At 45.0% G+C, this 16,892-nt stretch overlaps 1 protein-coding gene and 3 long non-coding RNA genes across 4 annotated transcripts; 3 read left to right on the top strand and 1 right to left on the bottom strand.

The window, feature by feature from the left end:
- Positions 1–4,325: 4,325 nt before the first annotated feature.
- Positions 4,326–5,740, top strand: LOC135825701 (uncharacterized). Its single transcript, XR_010555112.1, has 2 exons — positions 4,326–4,487; positions 5,189–5,740. It is a non-coding gene; the product is annotated as an uncharacterized LOC135825701 (long non-coding RNA).
- On the bottom strand, positions 5,091–6,041 carry LOC135825702 (uncharacterized). Its single transcript, XR_010555113.1, has 2 exons — positions 5,878–6,041; positions 5,091–5,394 (listed from the first exon to the last, which is right to left on the bottom strand). It is a non-coding gene; the product is annotated as an uncharacterized LOC135825702 (long non-coding RNA).
- A 713-nt stretch (positions 6,042–6,754) lies between these two features.
- LOC135825605 (uncharacterized) lies at positions 6,755–9,562 on the top strand. The gene is made up of 3 exons (XR_010555093.1): positions 6,755–6,884; positions 6,991–7,111; positions 9,278–9,562. It is a non-coding gene; the product is annotated as an uncharacterized LOC135825605 (long non-coding RNA).
- Positions 9,563–9,759: 197 nt separating this feature from the next.
- On the top strand, positions 9,760–13,582 carry LOC135826706 (uncharacterized). Its single transcript, XM_065339307.1, has 7 exons — positions 9,760–9,829; positions 10,148–10,213; positions 11,413–11,478; positions 11,776–11,829; positions 12,643–12,717; positions 13,161–13,219; positions 13,388–13,582. Exons 1-7 carry the CDS (start codon positions 9,760–9,762, stop codon positions 13,580–13,582), a joined length of 585 nt encoding a protein of 194 aa, XP_065195379.1.
- Positions 13,583–16,892: the final 3,310 nt, after the last annotated feature.

Below are 16,892 nucleotides of genomic sequence, written 5' to 3'. Positions count from 1 at the left end.
CTCACTGGGGGGGGGGGTCTAAGTTTCGCAACCAACATATCCAGCCGTCGCAAATTCTTCCATTTTTGGTGTAAAGGCAGAGTCATACATATTCTACAATTGTTTTGTAGTACCGGTACATCGTAATTGGTGCCAAGAGCACGATCATGGATAGCTGGGGTACGACTCTGGCACTCTGCATCGATACCAAAACAGGAAAAAAAATCGCCTTACAACTGTAGGCCTGGGCCACACCAAAACTGGCAAAAGCGCGTACAGCTGATTCGCACACTAAAGAAGTGGCGCTCTGCAATCAAAGCCTGCCTATCGCCTGTCTGTGACACACAGTAACGAGAGAGTTGAGTCACCGGAGCACCACAATCGAAAGTTCAACACTCTAGTTGAGTCGTTCGCCAGAACTGCGGCTCCGAAAAAGCACCTACCACTGGTTAGGGCGCGTTCAGACTACCGTGAACCCCGTCAAACCGTGAATGCCGATAAACCGTGAAGGACATTCACACTACCGATAACACACTAACGTTACCGTGAAGTTTTCAGCTCTCACCGCGGCACTGACAAGGGATTTTCCCTTTTTTCCCAGCGCGCATGCAGCCTGAGCACTTTTTTACTGCCGGTAAAAGTTTACTGCGGCGCGCAGCAGCCGCGGCAGTAAAACTTTCCCACCGGTAACGTGCCAGTAACGTCACGTGATCAAATCACCTTGGCGACTTTCCCAATCGGTCACTTTTTATCGGTAGTCTGAACGCGCCCTTACCGGGGCCCACTTAAAACACGGTACGGGACCTTGTTTTGGAAGGGCGCCGGCAAATAGACATCCGGAACAACGCTGTCATTTCGGGACTCCCAGAGACCGATGGTGCACCGGTGAGAATCTCCCGCAGCTTATCAGGACGTTAGTTCGAAATGTCGACCCAAAAGTATAGCTGGGGTATGACTCTGGCACTCTGTATCGATACCAAAACAGGAAAGATCGCCTTAGGCCTGGGCCACACCAAAACTGGCAAAAGCGCGTACAGCTGATTCGCAGTTTCGCACACTAAAGAAGTGGCGCTCTGCAATCAAAGCCTGCCTGTCTGTGACATACAATAACGAGAGAGTTGAGTCACCGGAGCACCACAATCGAAAGTTCAACACTCTAGTTGAGTCGTTCGCCAGAACTGCGGCTCCGAAAACGCACCTACCACTGGTTACCGGGGCCACTTGAAACACAGTACGGGAACTTGTTTTGGAAGGGCGCCGGCAAATAGACATTCGGAACAACGCTGTCATTTCGGGACTCCCAGATACCGATGGTGCACCGGTGAGAATCTCCCGCAGCTTATCAGGACTTTAGTTCGAAATGTCGACCCAAAAGTTATTGAAGTGAAGGGCATTGGGAGGCTTTCAGGCCCCAAACCAAGGCTTGTGCATGTCATTGTTAAAGCCAGTGCCGCGACGACTTCCACGCTAACATTACTACAGCACCATTTTGCCCTGAAGCATGTAGTGCAAGCGACGTTGCATGTGAACAGCTACTTTTGGCCGACTCAACCGACAGAGTCGGTTGATTTCATGTTGGTGTCGGCGGAGCATCGGCCGAATAAAGTGTGGATCATGCCTAAGTACCAGTGGTCGGCGGTTGTGAACGTTCAGGAGTAGGGACCTTTCGCATTTGCTACGAATCGAATGCGAAACGAAAGTTTGATTCGGCTCGTAATCGTTTCGTTGAAAAAAGATTCAGGTTTCGCAAGTCGTCATGCAGATGTTCATGGCAACTACGAATACGGCCGCACGGGTGTTTACACGCACATGTGATGAATCAAGGGAATAAAGGTGTACCTGGCAAAACATGTGTACCTGGCCAAGTAAATGTGTACCTGGCGGATTCGGAGCGCGCCACGAATGACGAGGCTTCCATTCGTGAAAACGAGCCCTCCGCAGGGCTAGGGACTCTGACGAATCCTCGAACCCAGGTGACGAATCAGCATTCGTTTCGTATCCATACGCGTGGTGCGAAAGGTCCCTAGTGTCACTCACATCACATCACATCATATTCACATCACATCTGAAGTGTGCGAGATGTCAGCCGCGCTGGAAACAAAGCATCCCGGCAAGTCTGTCCTTGGTGATGTTGTAGCCGACGACGATACTAAAATCATGATACTACTTGAGTGGAGCTCTCCTGCCCTGGGTGAACGGTTGTTGTTGTTGTTTTTTATTTGAATTCGCAATACCAAACGGGCAATAAGCCCAATTACATGGAAGCGAATAAAAGAATGCTAAGAATGAGGCATTGGGGTGGATATTATTTCAAGTGGAAAATACTGGTATGTACTACAAATAAGAACAATGAAAATCTGAAAAGGCCATGATACTGTCGTTTACCATGCTGGAAGCAGCTACATGTAAGAAGGAAAAACAACAAGAAAGACGTGTTATCTCATGTATTGGACAAACAGAGCTAACAGGAAAAGACCGTTCGTTATATGCCTATACATACTGTCCGTGTGTGTGCGTGGGGGGGGGGGTGCATGTCACTGTTTCTCTTCTTTAAAAACGTTTATGGCCTGAGAGTGTACGGGTGCACGGTTGTGGACGGGTGAAAGGAGGCGACAGAAAAAAAGGAGATAAACCATTATACGGATACTGGGATATATGTAGGACAAGAAGTGCTTTGGGAAGCTCAAGATGAGAGAGGAAAGTAGAGTGTCCTTCATGAGTATAACATTCTAAATGCTCATAATTTATCCCCCTCCTTAGATGAGAACATGTCCTACCTCCAGCAGGATCTGGTGAGCTGCCAGAATTGGGCTCAGAATATCCATGGGAAAATTTCTCCAGAAAAAACTTTCATCTTTTCGAATCATGACATTCCTGACTCCTCCTCTATTTTTAATGGACGGCGTTCCTATTGCCTTTGGACGTTCTGCTAAGCATCTCGGCGTACAGCTCAGTGATGGTTTGAAGTTCCATGACCACTTCCACACCATCTTCAGGAAGTTTCAGCAACGAGTCAACCTGTTATGTTTCATGGGCCGACATTTACCATCGTCTCATATTCTCCTCTTGTATAAGTCTTATGTGCGTCCGGCAATTGAATAATGCCATTCCTGTCTGGTCATTTAGGATCACATCCGCTCAGTTAGAGTCCCTTGATGTAGGTCTACTCCAGCCTAAGGTTTGTCGGCGACTCCTGAAGTCTGCGAAAATAACCGTTGATATCTATGAATCAAAATCCAATTTGAATAGATTGTGTCACTTAGAATCTCTGCAATTTCGCCGTGTCTTTATTTCTCTTGTTGTTTTATTTAAGTACATCAATTTCCACCCAGAATATCTCTCTCGCTTTACAATAACCATAATTATCATGTAGTGCCCGTAGGCCCAAAAAGCTCATTTTTAACTCACATGGTCGTATTTTTTCATCCCTTTTGCTACAGAAGACTGGTTCTCTTTGGAATTGTCTTCCACCCCGATTGACAACTTTAGATTCCCTATCTGAATTCAAGCTTCATTTACGTATTCACATTGCTAAGTATCAGTTCGACTGCACTGGCACACCTTTGATGTGCAATCATTGATTTACATGCTTGTTCTTTTCCTTTCTGTCTTACTTTTTTCCTTGTGTTTCTTATTATTTCTTTTCAAATCCAACATTTCATACTCACTGTGCGCACTTTCTCTCGCATCCTTAACTAAGCTACTAGTACATACACAAGTAGGAGATCCCCAGAGATAGGCGTTAGCCTTTGGGTAATCCTGAAAAAAAGATTATTATTTTAGAGTTGGAACATAGCCTTCAGAGACAGTACTCCGCGCCGCGGCCGATACGCGATCGGTTGTCATTCTGTGGCACAGATTTCCCTTGGGGTTACAGGAGACGACACTGCAAAATGTACCCTGAAGTGAAAGGGAAACTGAACGCCAAAAATAAGTATAGCTTATCCGAAGGAGAATTGGGCACTGATTCCGATGAGCTATGTCTCGAGCCGATCAGAGAAGAGGAACTGTGTCAAATTTCATAAATAACACCTCCCATATTTGGAAATTGGCCCTGATGACGTGCGTACTGCTTAGCTGTCACCATGCTGTGCATGTTCAGCAGTGTAATTGAATGGAAGAAAACAATTACTTTGGTGTTTTGCAGCTCTGTTTCGTTCCCTGACGGTAACCAAATCTAGATGTAGGAATCTGTTGAGCAGGAGAGTGACACATGTCTTCCCGAAGGCTGTCCAGGCTGCAGTGGTGATGAAGAAGACACGATCATCACCCCGAGATCGATCGTAGCGAATTGGAAAACTCATGGTGAATTTGCTTCCACTCCAAGGCAATGTCGAGGTATGAAGGGTGCTTGTACTGCCTTCCAAAGTGAAGAGGAGATGAACATGGCTTTGCATAGCTGTTGTTCTATGCCAACTTACCTACTCTTGGTGGTACCGTAGTGCTATATTGCAAATTTCGTGGACGAACAACTCTAGTCACTAGTGGCTAGTGAGCAACACTAACAGGTGAGATTTTTCAATTCGACAAAAATTGTTTTTGTTTGAGAACTGACAGTGGCAGTCATTAGACTCAGTAGGTGTCTCTCTGCTGCTTCTTTCCCTTCATCGGTAGGGTTGTGCTTGAATAGTACAAGTGCTTGAAGTAAAATAAAATAAATAGAACATGTGGAACATAAATCTAATCAAGCATCAGTACATGTATTGCGAAGTTCAACTTCAAAGCACATGAAATCACAATGATCACGAAGTTTATGTAATCAGGAGTACACCCTGTGCTCAACGAACACATACACACATGCTGTATTGCGCACACACATGTACACATGTGCGTGCACCCTTACCCCATCCCACAGACACACGCATGCAGCGCGCACATCCATACACATGTGCGTGTACCCCCCCCCCCCCACACACACACACACTCCTACCCATACACATGTGCGTGCCTCCCCCCCCCCCCCCCCCCACACACACACGTGTGCACATACAGATACACAAACACACACGCACGAACACACACAAGATACGTGTAAGTGTACATGGTCTTCCTGGTGCAGATGCTGAGCCAGCACAATGGAAAATACCTCCATCAAGATGCTTGATCAAGTGTTGTCATAATGGCACTGTTTGTTTGTTTTTACAAAGAAGTGTGGGAAAGATTACAATGCATTATAATTCATAATTGTTCTTTGCCTTGTACTGTGCAGACCAGAATGCTTCGCTATCAACTCCTGGCTTTCCATCGGCATGGTGTTCAGCTGCAGCGGCATCTGGTCCGGGGAGTTCAAGTTGCTGGATGGCTGCACTGACACAGGATGGGTTTGCGTTGGCAATGCGATACGGCAGTCATCCCACATCACGAGCTACATGTTTATGTAATTTATATTGTCGCTCGTCCAGCAACGTCAAGGCTCTGCATGTAAACGCAGGAGAACACCATAATACTACTCAGGGGACAATAATTTTGGATATCAATTTCGTGACAATTATTAGATTCACACAATATTCACAACGTATGCAACACGATGCTGTCTATTGACACTACTTCAAACTGAAGTGCTCACTACTCCTCTCCCGTTTTCATCTCCCTCTACCTTATGAATACTCTGCATTACTGGTTTCGTTTCTACCCTTTCCATTGCTGCCAGCTCCCAGTCTTTTTCAATGCACAGCACCACCTTGACAGTCATTTTTGTGATTTGATGTACACATACTTTGAAGTTCAAATTCGAATTACATGATCAGATTTTTGTTCCACATTTTCTATTTACTTTTACTTCAAGCACAACCCTACCGATGAAGGGAAAGAAGCAGCAGAGAGACACCTACTGAGTCTAATGACTGCCACTGTCAGTTCTCAAACAAAAACAATTTTTGTCGAATTGAAAAATCTCACCTGTTAGTGTTGCTCACTAGCCACTCGTGACTGGAGTTGTTCGTCCACGAAATTTGCAATATAGCACTACGGTACCACCAAGAGTAGGTAAGTTGGCATAGAACAACAGCTATGCAAAGCCATGTTCATCTCCTCTTCACTTTGGAAGGCAGTACAAGCACCCTTCATACCTCGACATTGCCTTGGAGTGGAAGCAAATTCACCATGAGTTTTCCAATTCGCTACGATCGATCTCGGGGTGATGATCGTATCTTCTTCATCACCACTGCAGCCTGGACAGCCTTCGGGAAGACATGTGTCACTCTCCTGCTCAACAGATTCCTACATCTAGATTTGGTTACCGTCAGGGAACGAAACAGAGCTGCAAAACACCAAAGTAATTGTTTTCTTCCATTCAATTACACTGCTGAACATGCACAGCATGGTGACAGCTAAGCAGTACGCACGTCATCAAGGCCAATTTCCAAATATGGGAGGTGTTATTTATGAAATTTGATACAGTTCCTCTTCTCTGATCGGCTCGAGACATAGCTCATCGGAATCAGTGCCCAATTCTCCTTCGGATAAGCCATACTTATTTTTGGCGTTCAGTTTCCCTTGAAGGCTAAACCGGCGCTACATGCAGACTCAAATGCACACGTACATGCACAAGAATCACGGCCATATTTGCAAGAGTCCGTAACCCCAGGCGGGTTCAAGTATCGCACTCTGCGACAAGGACTCCTAATTAGGCGCCGCTGCTTTCTTTGTAGCTCCTGTATCGTCTCATTGACGTAGAAGAAACAGAGCTGTGTTATGTGCCTAGGGCTCCATTAGATGCTATCAGAAACAACCGAGGACAAAATTGAAATTCAACCTTCAAAAGAATATGAACCAGAAGCCCGAAATAGTGCTCGGGTAGCCTTTCCTTAAAACCAGGGAGAGGACATGCTGCCGAGCTGGCTGATGGCTAGATGAACAATGCTTGTTGCTTTAGTTTCAGAAGCAAAGAAGAGTCAAGCATTGAAGTAAGGCTTTTCGACTGTTGCTGCCTTGTGCAATTCCAATTGTTCAAGTGATTGACACTGACTTTCTCGGTTTTGTCTGACTCAATGTTGTTCTTTTTTCGAGCAGGCCGCAAGAATGTTGTCGAATGGTCCCTGTGCACAGCCGAGGCTGATGGAGTCACTTGTGCTGCTCGGCGTGGCTGCTATCGCAGTGCTGCCGCAATGTCAGGCTGCACCCAGCCCATCAGGTAATACTAAGTCGTTAAGGGCATACGTAGCATGAGACAAGAGTTCTACAGGTTAAATCCTGATAACTCGAACCTCAAAATGCCAGGAATAAACTTCTAATTATCCGGACATTCTAATTATCCAAACATGAAACCACAACTCAATATGTACGCGGTCCTGGAAAAACTTCAAATTGAGCGGTATGTTCGGATTAAGCCATTTTCGAATTATCAGGATTCCACCTGTGTAGGTAGGTGTACTTGTAGTACTACTACTAGTATAATTATACAGAAGCTGTGCTTGGTAGAACATGTACTAGTAGCGACTTAAGTGCAAAATTCAAAAATTGGAATTCGGGCCAGCAAATTACACGACTGGAAAGAGAAACCTCTGCAGAACCCACACGGAAATGTTCATGGGTATATCCTGTCCCAGACTGGAGTTATGAGGCCACAAAGTTCGTACGCAATTGTCAGAGGGCATGATGCAATCGTATGCAGAGCGATGGCACAAAAGTGGGCTTCTCGGACCTCATGAATATCATGCATACACAGTGAATGTATGCGCGATATGCGGGTTTTTGGTGTTCTTGGAGGGTGATGGAGACACCACCGTACGTTTAGATGTTAGACAGGATGTGCTCTGCTTCAATGGATTGAAATATCCACCTCCTGCTCAAGCACCTCCATAATCTTGATATGGAGAACAGTAGCGGATTTACACGCCAAAGGTCTGCTCGCTCCGTCACGCAGAGCCCCTCAAATAGTGCACTCCGTAGCCGATTTCAGCCGCTGCGCACAAATTCTTCAAACTGCTAAAAACTGCCACGGAGGAGAAGCTTACCATGAACCTATCTAAACTAATTCAAGGACTCTAAACCCGATGGTGACTCGGTCACTGATGGGCAAGGTAGCTAAGATGCTGAAAATTGCTTTGAAAACTAAAAACATTGAGCGATATACCAAAAGATCGGTGACTCATAACATGTGAAGCACCTTTGGAAAGCTATTCATGACTTGTATGCTTGCCCATCATGAAAAAATCGAAGGTGCTGGGCACATGAATAACGTGTAGGCAGGGGCAGAACGTCGAGAGAAAAATTGTTCCATGCACGCCATTGCCTGCATCATACATTTGTGCGACGAAGGATTTCTGCCTTTTGGTCACGTGATTGAAGTCGCTAGTGCTAGCGAAGTGAGAAGTAGCTCGTTGCTCCCACCAAGAGCTCAAGCTTGTTGCCGAGGAATTGCTTACTGACACATAACCGACTCAAAGTCTGCCATCGGAGCCCACTCGGAACATGTCGAACCTTGCACGTGGCAAACCTTCGAGCAACACCCTACTCCGGCAATACACTGAATGTTTCGGTGACGACTCCATCAGCTGAGCTATACCTCTGTCATTAAAAAAAAGTTAACTAACTACAGTAAAATAGAAAAAGAAATCGCATGGAAACGAGTTGTGAAGCAACTATCCACGACTGTAACAAGATAATAAGCAGCCAGAACGTGCAATAACAGGCCACCAACCTGACAGGCTACTGAGATATTCAACGCCCTGTGTTTTCTCCTTCTATTTTTACATTTTAATACTGGCTCATTATCTGAGTTCAATTTAAATTAACCACAGTTCATAGTTCGCACATTGGCGTTGGATGCTTTACAATAATGATGTAGTGGCCACCTCTCACTGGTGTGTCTCAGCTCACAGTTACCCGAATGCCTGTCGCTTGTCAATCAAAGACGATGCTCTTGTGCATACTGTACTTGCAGGCTATCCAACCGTGCTACCACTTTGAGCAGAACAGTCCTCTCTGCTTTGGACCAAAACATTTGTGTACATTTATTAATTTTATGAAGTTGATTGTTCAAACTAGGAAGTCCGAACACACGCTTCTTGCCAAACTTGACACTTGACTGACTCACGACTGTCATCCGGAGCACACGAGGAGCACGTCGCACCTTTCACTCGGCAAATCTGCAAGAAAGCACCACTCCCTGCTCAATACACACATTCTAAGTTCGTAGTATTATTTTTAGATATTTAAATGCATTTTTGTGTACATTTGCATGGGGGACAATTGCATGTAAGTTTCTATACACTTTTACACATGTTGGTGTTCTGCTTTGGAATGTGGCATGGTTGTACAGACTATACTTTGATTGTGTGTTGTCCGTTACCGTCAGGTTCTCTGACGTTGCTATGCGCCGGCATCAGTGAGCTTGAGGACTGCGTCCAAGAAGGAACCAGTGTCGAGTTCACGTGCGAAGCACGCTCCAGTTCACCGCTGGCCGTTCAGGTACCACAATTTGCTCATGCCGCTGTCCGCTCGCGGAGGGTAACCGGGGGCAAGGATTTCTTCATCACGATTCCCAGCATCGGGATGGCGTAAAACGGCTTGAAGCACTGCGTCAGAGCCTCGGCCGGCAACCAGCATCGGGAGTCTCGCTTCACCGTGAACGTGTGCGAGAGAGTGGGTGAGTAGGAAGTGTCCAATCATGTTCCTTTTTCCTGCTGGAGCCATGTACGGTGTCGAGCAGTGATGCATGTCTAATCTTATATGCCATGCACAGTTTTCCTTGCAATAACAGAATGGAGGGGATGGGGGTGTACATGTAATTCTCGTTTCTATTTCTCTAACTCTTTTACCGACAGATGCGTTGGCCCAATGGGTGGTCTCACCCATGAGGTGCATGCGAGCTGTTATTGTTATGATGATGATGATTATTATACGGCACGTACAGTCCCACTGCCATGCAATGCACTCGAACCTTGTTAGGAAGCACATTGACAAGGCAAACGTTCACTTCAAGCTAACTAATTTCCATTACTTTGCTGGACAATGCTACGTATTCACTGGGTGAAGATGATCCTTGACTGCGGGTAGCAATTCTTCACGCACTTGACAGAGCCTGATTACAAAAATCTTGGAATTCAGTACGCATTGGGAATGGACACTTGCATGATAAACGTCTGTTGTTCCAAATGAAGTGAATCAGTCGACCAATCGGCTTTGTTGTCAACTTACTAGTTTCTGCTTGCTCTGCTTTTCCCAGAAGAATCACCACTTTCCTCCGGCGAAGGTCTTGGAGGCAACTTGCAGCCATCTACCACCTCCTTCGGTATGTACATGTGTTCTCACTACTATATAAGTACTAATTTTCGTTCACGAAATCTTTCGATAAACAATTCTGTTCACTTGCCTTTTGTTCCAATTGTGTACGTTCTGTTTCTTTCAAACAATCGACGAGGAGACAATAGTCGTAAAATGGCAATAAATAAGATAAATTGTGCACTCATAACAAACAGCAAAAATGAAAAAAAGTCAAGTTCCATAACGTTTTCTTGTGACTGTCATCAGTGGAACGCCGTCACATAAAAATGTAATAACTAAAACACACACTTATATACATGTAGCTAATATGGTTTCAGGTAGAAATACAGCAGCTAACAAGTACAAAAAGCAAAGTTTGCACCTTTGCAATGTGTGAATATAGTGTATGTGAGAAAGGTAGTGGCAGATGAATGTGATACTGTGTGAATGAATGTAATGGTGCGTGTGTATTACTTGAAGAGTGTGAGTGATACAACGTTTTCTTTCTGTTTACATAGCACAGGGTCACGAGTACGAATATACACAGCTTCCAACACCTGCAATTGCTTGAAGAAACGTGCGCAACGAATAACACTAAACCAGGAATCGTCAAACACCTTACGACATTCTGGACTGGACACCAAATGCTTGTACACTGCAGACTTCCTCTTGTCAACATCAAACTCCTCCTCATCACTACTGTTGACAAGAGGAAGTCTGCAGTGTACAAGCATTTGGTGTCCAGTCCAGAATGTCGTAAGGTGTTTGACGATTCCTGGTTTAGTGTTATTCGTTGCGCACGTTTCTTCAAGCAATTGCAGGTGTTGGAAGCTGTGTATATTCGTACTCGTGACCCTGTGCTATGTAAACAGAAAGAAAACGTTGTATCACTCACACTCTTCAAGTAATACACACGCACCATTACATTCATTCACACAGTATCACATTCATCTGCCACTACCTTTCTCACATACACTATATTCACACATTGCAAAGGTGCAAACTTCGCTTTTTGTACTTGTTAGCTGCTGTATTTCTACCTGAAACCATATTAGCTACATGTATATAAGTGTGTGTTTTAGTTATTACATTTTTATGTGACGGCGTTCCACTGATGACAGTCACAAGAAAACGTTATGGAACTTGACTTTTTTCATTTTTGCTGTTTGTTATGAGTGCACAATTTATCTTATTTATTGTCTGTTTCTTTCCTTTTTCTTTTCTCAGAACAAGCCCCGCTATCTTCTGGCGAAGGTCCAGCCAGGATCTTGGAGCCATCCACTCCCGCCCCTGGTATGTGCAGGCGCGTATGTGCATGGGCAGGCTCTTCGAGCAATTGTATTGACCAAATGGAACACTGGGGGTGTGAACAGGGGTTGCCTCGAACACAGGTCGGAGGGCTCAATGCATATGCTGACCGGTCAGAACTCCAGGGCTTGTTTTACCAGTGGAAAAGCGGGTATTGAGCACTGTTTGAGCTATGAAAGCACGGGTTTTTGAGCACTGTGTGAGCACTGTTTGAGCCGTTGAAGTGACATGGTGATCTATGTTCTGCACTGTTTCTACCTCCCCTGTACATTGTCTACACAGAGATTTCTGTTGCTGACTTGCTGGACAACTTGCCACCACCTAATGGTGTACCTGGTAAGTCGATACGGTCAACTTCACTAATAAAGACTGCAGATATAACGACAATTCGCGAATAACGACAGAATTTCCATGTCCAGCGCAAAGTCCCATCTAACTGTAATACATATAATGAGACTTTGGGTATAACGACACTTCGCGAGTAAGGCCACTTTTCTGATACCCCGCTGAGTGTCGTTATACGCAAAGTTAACTGTATGCATGGCGCAAGCAATACGTTTTTCTCAAATGTTCCATGCATTGTATGCAAGGTGTAAAAAACCCACAGCAGACCTGGCGCAGTAAACACTCTTCCAAGACTAGTGGTGCATTTTTGATCTAAGATATTTTCTCTTGCATACCGGTGTACAGCCCTAAAGCCTTGTCTTCTTCCAGTTCTTAATTTATTTATTATTATATTTATTTATTACAGTATCTCATAGCACAGTGAGAACACCGGCCAATACAAAGAGAGAGGGTGTTAGCCAACCACGGCAAGGCAGGGAGAAAAAAATAATAATCCTGGAGTGGGAAGCATGAAGTGCATTTGCACTTTGTTACATTATCAATGCAGCCTCGGAAAGAGAGGTTGTGGATTTGAAATGTGAAAAAATGAAGTTAAAAGAATGCACCCTCCTATAATGCTCTCCATTGAGATGACTCTCTGCAAAATGTGGCTTCTAATTAACTTCCATGTGGGAGGCGGAGTGACTTTTTTCGCCACCATTTAAAGAGCAAAATCGATTGATTCAGGTCAGGACTGTCCACTTCACTGTATCAGTGTTTTGTCCTATTTGGGGTTTTTGCTGACTCATTCTGGTTTTTTTACAGACAATGCTGGTGAAGACCTGTTCCCATATGGGAACAATGGGAGGATAAAGGTTAATGGCTTGGAAGAACCAGCTGGTATGTAAGATTCACGCTAGGGTATTGCCTATCGGTGTGAGAGAATGGTGCTGCGCCCCCCCCCCCCCCTCCTGTCTAAGAACTCCCCCTCCCCTGCCTCCTTCTCTAAAAACACTTCTGACCTGGGAGAATGGGCTTGGGCACTTCCCTTCCAATTCTTGACTATGGGGAGTGAACCTAGAAGGAAGTTGGATTTCAGTCAGAATTTATGAAACACTGCCAGGTTTAGCACGCCCAATTATCACCGTGGATTTACAAGCAAGCAACCCAAATAGCCCAAATCAAAAGAATAGATTTGTGTCTAAAATCGGTTCAAATTTTAAGGTAGAATGGCCCAGAGCTTCATGACTTGTGAATTTGCTGTACAGCGTACTGTGCTGGCACTCTCACCCAGTATGATTAACCTTACTACTGATGTTTCCTGGGTTGCAATGTGCTTGCAGACGAAGATGTGGTGCCTGCCATGAACTCGGAGATATTCACCGGAGCAATTCCTCCGCCGGTACAGTCCGTAGTAACTAGATATTGAACACAGTATTGTTGGTCCTTGAAGAACCTGGGTATCAGCCTCCTAGCCTAAATCATTCTTATTAATTTTAAGTGTATTATCGTCTATACATAGTTGAGGCACTGTGTACACAATAGTATGCTGCGCTTGGTGAATTTCTAGGCTGGTCGGTCTTCGGCGCTCCGCTCTTCGGCGCCCGACAGTACTGTGCGCGAGAACGACACGGCAGTGGAGAAGGAGCTAAGAACAGGGATAGACGTGTCAATGGGCTTTTCTGAGATTAAAACTGATGACAATAAGAGGGAGTGTGCCGCAGACAAGTGGTTTAAGGTTCCCCATCTTGAGCAATTCTACTGATCAAAATGAACTCTAACGATATACCGTAAGACCAGGAACCTTAATGAACATTTATTCCCGTAGCTATGCAGAAGACGTTACTTCAGTAACGTCTGGCACTAGCCAGGGTCCACACAGCTTTAATTTGGTGTTTGTTTGTTTGTGTGTTTGTGTCACGCCTGGCGCTATCCCGTATCTGTCCCGTACCGTACCGTACCATCAAACACAGCTGGCCACATACAGCTGGCCGCAATATTCAAATAGGGCTTTCAAACGCAAGATCATAACGTGAAGAAACTTGGAAGAATAAGTATGAATGCGAAGTGTATGGCGGAATGCATGTAGGGCGATAGTGCGGGTTCGAATCCCATGTGATGCCTGAAAAAAAAAGGTAAATTGAAAATTTATAACATCCCTTTTCTTTTTTTGCCGTCATCAAGGCGGTAGACGGTGTGTTATTACCCTCGACTGTACCTGTCCCGTACCTATCCCGTACCGTACCGTACAATCAAAGACGGCTGGCCACAATGCATATTCAAATAGGGCTTTCAAATACAAGATCATAACGTGAAGCAACTTGGAAGAATTAGTATGTATGCGAAGTGTATCGGGGATGCATGCAGGGCGATAGTGCGGGTTCGAATCCCAGGTTATGTCTAAAAACAAAAAGTAGAAACTTATAAGAATTTATAACATCCCTATGCTTTTTTTGTCTAGGTCATCAAGGCAAAAAAGCATAGCGTAGGGCCCTGAGCTTCCAAGCTCTCGCGTATCTAACGATTTAACAAATTAAAAAAACCCGTTATAATTTTGAAGTCGTTATGTAGAAAACTATGTGCATGTACTGTCATTTGCCGGTTTTGAGGCGGAATTCGTCAGAATTTCACCTCGCTAACCCACAAAAATCCGGAGATCGTTGACTTTAATTGACGGTAAAATATCTGGTCTTGCAGCACACAAGGTGGCCTTGACAACAAGTCAGAGCGCTTAATGACGGTACTGACTGGTCAGTACTCCAGAGCTTTCACATACACACACGGTCTAGTGGAAGAAAATCCAGTGCATCTCTATTCAGGTATTCATGCTTCCAGGCTGGCATCAGGAGACAAAGGACTCTGGGTAGAGACATGCCATTTTCCTCCGCCGAAAGCCTGCGAATGACATTGTCCAGTGCTGCTCAGCGCTGCTCAGTGAACGGGTTCGTCAAGTCAGCGCCCCCCACCACTGTCCGGAGGCCAGTGTTCGCAGGCCTAGGATGAATACTTGTCTAACTTGATCGGATTTTATCGAGCAGCATCGTAGATATACAAAGGTGTACAGTAAGACCTGTGACTAGCGACCACCCTTTGGGTCCAGAGTTGGTGCGTTTTATGTCCCCATGACGTCGAGACCTGAGGTCGGCTGAGGTCAAAAAGCCTCACCATCACTATGCTCGCATTATGCATTTTTTGTCTTTGCCTGTGAGCTGTGATCATTGTAAAAAAGGGAAAGAAAAAAGCGGTCTTTTGTGGCAGGTGGTCCTTAGTTAAAGGTTTGCGCCGCACAACCATAATTATTATGAACGTGAGACCGTCCATGCCTGGCGAAGTGGTCGGTAGTACCAGGCTGGTCACCAGTCACGGTGGTCTTTAGTTACAGGTTTTACGGTACATCCATGAATTTGGAATAATGCCCACATGAACGCTACATACACCTATAATATTATTATAATGCAGGAAATCGGCCAATGCCTGTACGCATCGCCCTCATGTTGAACAGAACGGGAAAATAGACACGAGGATAATGTAAGGGGTGTCTGTTGATCAGTCATGGCAGCAAGTCTCAGTGAGGAGCACCATATACCCCATATAGCCAAGATCGAATCAAAATATTCATTTTTATGTAGTCCTCAATAGTCTACCAACATTTGAACAAGAATCGATTGCCAGACCTGATTAATGCATTTGCTAAGCAGTCTGCGGCTTTCTACCAATAGTTGAACAAGAATCGATTACCAGACCTGATTAATGTGTTTGCTAAGCAGTCAACAGCTTTCTACCAATAGTTGAACAAGAATCGATTGATAGTTTTCTGATCATTCCACTGCTCTGTTTTCTGCTGCTTTTCTATTGCTCTACATTTCATGACTCTGCCCATGTGAACAGATGAAGTGACCTCTAACGACGGTATGTAGCTACTCACAATTGTAGAATGTCTCGACTGTTTAAAATGTGTTGATAAAAAAAAACAATTAACGATATTGGAACGTTGGCCAGACCCATGTAAAAAGGCAATTCCCATGCCATACTGGTGTCTGCATCAGCCATCTGCAATTTTGCCATCCGCACATACTCTCTTATTCCGGTGAAAACAAAATTCAATTTCGCCAGAATATTCTTTGGAATCGGCTCCCTCCATGTTACATGTAAGGAGTCAACAAAATTCGACTCCCGGAATACACTAGACCCACTCTGCGCATAGAGAAGTACAGGATACGGTGGTGGGAGTCAACAAAGTTCGACTCCTGGAATACACTAGACCCACTCTGCACACAGAGAAGTACAGGATACGGTGGTAGGAGTCAACAAAATTCGACTCCTGGAATACACTAGACCCCCTCTGCGCATAGAGAAGTACAGGATACGGTGGTGGGAGTCAACAAAAATCGACTCCTGGAATACACTAGACCCGCTCTGCGCACAGAGAAGTACAGGATACGGTGGCGGGAGTCAAGAAAATTCGACTCCTGGAATACACTAGACCCACTCTGTGCACAGAGAAGTACAGGATACGGTGGTGGGTAGGCCCAAGTATGTGGCATGCATGTAGGATTGTTTCTGTACGAGGAGTGAGTCTCTGGCAGGTAGGGCTTAATCCAGCTGCTAATGATGGATGCACTGACCTACTGTGAATTTGAGTCGCCCAAACAAGGGACGGGGGTCTCTCTCTCCGTGTCTCTCTCTCTCTCTCTCTCTCTCTCTCTCTTTCTCTCTTTCTCTCCATTCTCTGAATGGTGTCCTAAATGGCATGTGCGATGTTTGGCCATCCCGCCACACTGGCGGGAATGCACTTTTACAACAACAATAATAAGAAGAAGAAGAATGCATGAGTCTATACTAGCCGTGGCAGAGCATGATCCAAGTGGATTCAAAACATCAGTGTTGCCATGGCATCGATCTGCCCGTCGCATGGCACTTTCAAGCCCAATCGTTTCTTCTACAAGTCCACTGATGAAAATGGGTTCAAGGTTTCCGATATGAAATTAACAATGATTTGTTGTTGTTTTCGGTGGTGATGGTGTGTATGTGTGTGTGTGCGTGTGTGTGTGTGTGTGTGTTTCTGTCTGTCTGTC

Source organism: Sycon ciliatum, chromosome 10 (assembly GCF_964019385.1).
Source record: "Sycon ciliatum chromosome 10, ocSycCili1.1, whole genome shotgun sequence".
Classification (NCBI taxonomy): Eukaryota; Metazoa; Porifera; class Calcarea; order Leucosolenida; family Sycettidae; genus Sycon; species Sycon ciliatum.
This window is presented reverse-complemented; position numbering and strand designations above follow the sequence as displayed.

What these genes read in the sequence shown, in the direction of transcription:
- LOC135826706 (XM_065339307.1), top strand. Translation starts at nt 9,760, where the DNA reads ATGGGTGGTCTCACCCATGAGGTGCATGCGAGCTGTTATTGTTATGAT. An exon ending in TGATGATTATTATACGGCAC is followed by an intron (nt 9,830 to 10,147) that starts GTACAGTCCCAC and finishes TGCTTTTCCCAG; the next exon opens with AAGAATCACCACTTTCCTCC. An exon ending in GCCATCTACCACCTCCTTCG is followed by an intron (nt 10,214 to 11,412) that starts GTATGTACATGT and finishes TTCTTTTCTCAG; the next exon opens with AACAAGCCCCGCTATCTTCT.